Source organism: Mus caroli, chromosome 15 (assembly GCF_900094665.2).
Source record: "Mus caroli chromosome 15, CAROLI_EIJ_v1.1, whole genome shotgun sequence".
Taxonomy (NCBI): Eukaryota; Metazoa; Chordata; class Mammalia; order Rodentia; family Muridae; genus Mus; species Mus caroli.
The window spans coordinates 75,729,378-75,734,991 of NC_034584.1; the positions used below are offsets into that span (position 1 = coordinate 75,729,378).

General features: G+C 50.9%; 1 protein-coding gene across 3 annotated transcripts in view; it reads right to left on the bottom strand.

The window, feature by feature from the left end:
* The window catches only part of Rangap1 (Ran GTPase activating protein 1), a 24,828-nt gene that overhangs the window by 10,285 nt on the left and 8,929 nt on the right, over positions 1 to 5,614 (bottom strand). For all 3 annotated transcript variants that reach the window (XM_029469993.1, XM_021183050.2, XM_021183048.2), the window contains 3 exons: positions 4,814 to 4,873; positions 2,979 to 3,158; positions 805 to 939 (listed from right to left, as the gene is read on the bottom strand). In XM_029469993.1, coding sequence (XP_029325853.1) covers positions 805 to 939; positions 2,979 to 3,158; positions 4,814 to 4,873 — 375 coding nt within the window. The remainder of the gene's footprint in view (positions 1 to 804; positions 940 to 2,978; positions 3,159 to 4,813; positions 4,874 to 5,614) is intronic.

Genomic DNA, 5,614 nt, shown 5'->3' on the forward strand with positions numbered 1-5,614 from the left:
AGTTCCAGGACAGCCAGGGCTACACAGAGAAACCCCGTCTCGAAAAACCAAAAACCACAAAACAACAAAAAAAGAGAAATTGCCAATTGCCCATGGCAAGGATCCCTAAACCTGAGTACAAATGACACTGTTCAGCTACCTTAGAAATAACAGCCTTCCATCTATATTGGCCATCACAGACTCAGGGCAGAACCCGTTCTCACAGCTGGAGCACCACCCAGGTGTAATGTGTCCTAGAACACGGAGGCAGGAGAGAAGGGGATGGGGGCAGAGTTGGCAAAGATGCTGCAGGGGCCAGCGAGATGGTACAGTGGTGAAGATCCTTGCTTTGCAAGTCTGACAACCAGGCATTCAGTCTCTGGAACTCACAAAGAGGAGAGAGAGAACCAACCCGCCAAGTTGTCTCTGACCTCTACATGTCTACTATGGTATGGCACCCACATACACCTATAATAAACAGAGTTTTGACAAATAGCCAGACAGTGGTGGAGCACACCTTTAAACCTAGCACCTGGGAAGCAAAGACAGGCCTTAAGTTCAAGGCCAGCCTGGTCTATAGAAGGAGTTCCAGGACAGCCATGGCTACATAAGAAAACCATACAGAAAGAAGCTAGGTATGGTGACACCTTTAGTCCCAGCACTCAGGAGGAGATAGAGGCAAGTATCTGAGTTTGAAGCTAGCCTGGTGTAGAGTTCCAGGCCAGCCAGGACTAGAGACACACCCCATCTCAACTAACAAACTCTGGCTGTCAACTTGTTATGACCCCTTCTGTCTGGCACAGCAGGGTAAAAGAAAGGACTCACCCCAAAAGCTTCTGCCAGTGCAGTGGCTCCGTCATTCTCCAGGCGATTTCTGCCAGCCACAAACACCTTCAGGGCCAGGGGCTTGCCTTGGGCACTGGACTTTCGGTGACACTCAGTCAGAGCGGCTGCCAGAATCTGTAGGGAAAGGCACAGCTGTGTGCATGCATATCTTGGCCAGGTCCTGATCTACCTGCCCCTCGACTGTTCCCCAGTGAACCACACCTCCTCCAGGGGTAGATGGGGGATACTGCTAAAGCGCAATGGACACACAACTTCACAATGTCCATAGAACTTTCATACTTTGTGGTGTTTTCCTACTTGTTGGGGTTAGCTGCAGAGGTCTGGCAATGTAGAGGCAGACAGACCAGCTGGATTTTAACCTAACTGTGGTATGGATTCCCAGTTATCTCAGAGTTCTGCTAGGTTAAAACTGTCATGATTTGAACCTTCCAGATGAAAGAATTAGACTGTGAGAGGCCAGATCCTTGAGGGTGGTGCTGAACTCACTCTCTAACTCAGTCATCCAAGTGCCTCCTGTCTTGCTATGTTGTCCAGGATGGTGATCTTCCTGCCTCAACCTCCAGAATAATTAACAACCAACATGGGCCACAGCAACCAGCAGACTGTGAATCAGAATGGAGTCTCGACCGTCTCCCCTGTACTCTGAGGGAGTTCTTGTCAGATCATGGACCTCTTGCACCATCTGATATCTAACAGTACTTCTTCTGCCTAAGTCACCTTTATTTATGAAGAGCCCCAAGTACAAAATGGATGATGTAAGCCATTTCAATATGCCAAACAGAAGAGGTTAACTACTTTCTGGTTAAGGATGTAGCTCGGCTGGTACAGTGCTTACAGGCACAAAGCCCTGGGTTTGATCTCTAACAACAGGGAAAGAGGGCATCATGCAGCATGCCTGCCATCCCAGTACTTAGGAGGAAGAGACAGAAAGACTCAAGTTCAGCTAGATGCTGAGTCTGAGATAAGGCTGTGATACAAGATACTGTCTCAAAAACAAAACACAGGACCAAGAGAGATGGCTCAGAGGTTAAGAGCACTGACTGCTCTTCCAGAGGTGCTGAGTTCAATTCCCAGCAACCACACGGTGGCTCACAACCATCTGTAATGGGATCGGATCCCTCTTCTGGTGTGTCAACAGCTATAGTGTGCTCATATAAATAAAATAAATAAATCTTTTAAAAAACAAAACATAGCCAGGCGGTAGTGGCACAAGCCTTTAATCCCAGCTTGAGGGAGGCAGAGGCAAATAGCTTTCTGTCTACAGCCTGGTCTACACGGAGAAACCCTACCTTGAAAAACCAGAACCAAAACACAAATATATAAGCAGCTTCCTTTAAGTGATAGGTGTTAGACAGGGAAGGACTGGAACCTGCCACCACTCTCCCTTCACAACACAGGACAACCTCTACAGAGATGGTCACTTGTTCCTTAGCCTGGGACAATTCAAGGTCCATTCTAGGTTTTCTGATCTGACTGGAGCCTGTGAGGTTTTGCTCAGTGGTAAAGCCCTAGGTTCTGGGTTCAATCCTCACTGTCATAGTAAGAGGCCGAAAAAAAGGAACGGAACCCTGGTGAAGGCTCAAACTCTCTACTGGCCCCACCCCCACACTGCTGTTTACTCGGACAGGAAAATGGAGGTGGTACCAGCAATGCACAGAAAGCCATCTTCATAAATACGCCCCACCCCCCTAGCTGTGTCCCAGCTCTGGGCCTAATGGAACCTCAAAAAGAGGGAAAGAGGCGGGCAGTCTCCATCACTGCATGGCTGGTAGTCACAGGGTGGGTGAACTTAAGGCACAGCCCTGCCCAGACATAAGCCAATTGTGACTGGGGCTGTGCCTGCTGTTCTGAGTAACACGAGGTTTGGTACAGGGATATTTCAACCCTGAATTCTGCACAGCAAGCAGGTCAGAGCAAGTGATGCAGCAGCGCTGCCTCTGTGTTGCCAAGGCAACTCAAGAACTTGGAATGGTTGCTTAGCAACCTAACCTTCTGGACTGCTTTCCTCACTGGCTGCAGGCTGCTGTCTTGGGGCTTTGCTCCTCTCTTCTGAAGTGACAGACAATAGCCCTTGCCCCCAAAGGTGGTCTGAAGGGCCAGAACACACACCCCAGTGTGGCTGCAGGAAGGGAGCGCCCAGGGCTGCCACCCACCTTGCCACCCCCGATGCCCATGCCACAGTTGTTAAGCTTGAGTTCCTGTAGGGTGAAGCAGGCTGGGCTCTTGAGGAGGGCCTCGAAGCCTCGTACTCCATCGGGTCCAAATGCGTTGTCACTGAGGTCCAGTTCCACCAGCTGTGCTCCTGCAGTGATGAGTCCCTCCCCTAGTGAGATCTGGACAGAGAGAGACTCACTCAGACTCGTAGGCATGTACCAGGTGCCACTTCTTTGCCAGCCCCAAGCCCTGTCCACAGGTGATACCCACGTCAGTGGGAATGTAGCACAGTAACTGCCTTTAAAATTATATATTATCTGAGTGCAGGCACATGTGTGCTTATATGCAAGGAGTTCTGAGAGCTGGTTCTCTCCCTTCACCAGGGCATTTACTGCCTGAATTGAACTGAGGTGTGCACAGTTCACACTCAAACGCAAGCCCCTTTACCCACTGAGCCACCTTGCTGGCCCGGATGCTGGCTACAGCAGATTTTCCTTACTATGTTCCTACACTGAATGGCAGTGAGGGGAGCCTGCGAGTAGGAAAATCTGGGAAGGCTGCCTGTAGGAGGTGCCACTGAGCTCACTGAAGATGAGATTTCACACAGCAAGAGAAACCAGAGCAGAGTTACAGAAAGATGACAGCCTCCTAAGCTGGGCCCCCTGGATTCGCAGGAAGGCCTCATCAACACCTCAAGCTTCAGGGCTGAGTGAGCAGGGTGATGTTAGAAACAGGGAGTGGTACAGAAGACAACCCCAGCTGGGCCAGGAAAAATGACCAGAGGTGGCTCTGCCAGAGAAGGGATGGGGGAAAGGGGCAGACATAAGAGTGGGCAAATAGCCCACAATGGCAAGACTTCAAGAGGGGACACCTTGCCTTTGCCCATACTACCCAAAGTTATCCCATTATCCTATCACTCAACAAAGACAATGGCTGCATTGCCATCTTAAGGTCTGGCCCCAGCTGTGCCCTGAGTCTACTTCTCCTTGGCCCAGTACTGTCACATGCCCCAAGGCTCGCTTGCTTTCTCTCCCTTACATGCCTAGAGATGCATTCTCATGACTGGGAATGTGGAGATAACACATCTCCAATGTCGGAACTGAATGATTGTGAGAGACCACGAGAAAGCTGCTGTGCTTTCTGTTCCGCCCTGGCTAGTTTACTCAGCCTGCGTTCTAAATCCTGCTTACCCTTCCAGGATGAACACTAAGTCCATCGCTCAGGAGCCTGCCCCACACAGTGGACCAGAATCCCTTGCCATGGCTCTTAAGGAGGCAGGATGGTAAGAAGGCTTTTCTGAAACCCCACTGTGCTCTACGGAAGGTCTGAGGGTGAGACGGGACAGTCACCACCACTGATCCCTTTGTCTTGAGGCCCTGTGCTAGACAGAGAGACCTAGAGCAGCCCACTGACGGTCTGTGCTAAGACCCGCCTGCTTCTCCCTCCTCTCCCTCTCTACAGCTCAAATGCTGGGAACCTGGTCCCGACAATCTGGAACTGCAGCCACTTGAGTATCACAGAAAGCAAAGAAAGGAACTCGGTAACAAAGAAAGGTGGAACAGTCACAGGATACTACTGTACAGAGATGGGATCCTAAGGAAACTGGCCCCTGGGGCACCAGGACTTTGGGAATGCCTGCTCTGAGCAGCATCTCCTCCATCAAGACTTGGCCCTGTGGGCTCCTTCACATCCTCACCTGCTCCCATCACCTGCTGGGACACAGGGCAGGAGCTGGGCTAGTCTTGTTTTCACCTGTGAGGCTGGACTGATTCTCCAGAGGAAGCAGATGTGAGGGGGTGTCTGTGTCTGCAGGAGAGCACAACTTGGTCCTTACCAGAGCTGGTGGGATCTCAGACCGAAGCCTTCCGGTGAACATGTCACTCCAGTGGCATCGCTGTGCAGGAAGAAGTCAAATAAATGTTAGCTGCAGAACCCAGGAGCAGCCTCAGGTGAAGTCTCACACCAGCAATGCCTCCTTGCGAGCTTGGGCACCCAAGAGAAACTAGATTTCCTAGTTTCGGTTTTCTCAGCAGTTAGATCAATTTTGGCCATAGCCAGAGGGACCCAGAAGCAAAGAGTATTCTCTCTGATCTGTCCACCCTTTGATGGACTGTGAAGATTCGGGTGACAAAATACCACAGAAGTAAACAGAGGCGTTACCATGGAGAAGCACCTTTTCCAGCTCTCCCCATTTCCATTGCTTGCCCCTTTGTTGTTCTCCACACAAGAGTGTCATGGAGCCCAAGCTAGCCTCAAGCTATCTAAGTGACGTCCACCTTGAACCCCTAATCCTTTCCCAACCTCCCAAATCTGGGAGTTCAGATTTGCACCACCGTGCCCACCAACTAACTTGCTTTTTAGCAAATGGAGAAGCGACGTAGAGCCGTTAGGTGGCACTAGTGTCAAGCTGACGCCCAGACTGTTTGGTTTTATTTTCTTGTGTATTATGTCTGGTGACTTTCTTTGAAAGGCTAGTTAGTTTCGGGGCTGGGGAGACAGCTCAGCACTCAGGAGCCCTGGCTGCTCTTCAAGGACCCTGGTTCAAGCCGGGCGTGGTGGCGCACGCCTTTAATCCCAGCACTCGGGAGGCAGAGGCAGGCGGATTTCTGAGTTCGAGGCCAGCCTGGTCTACAAA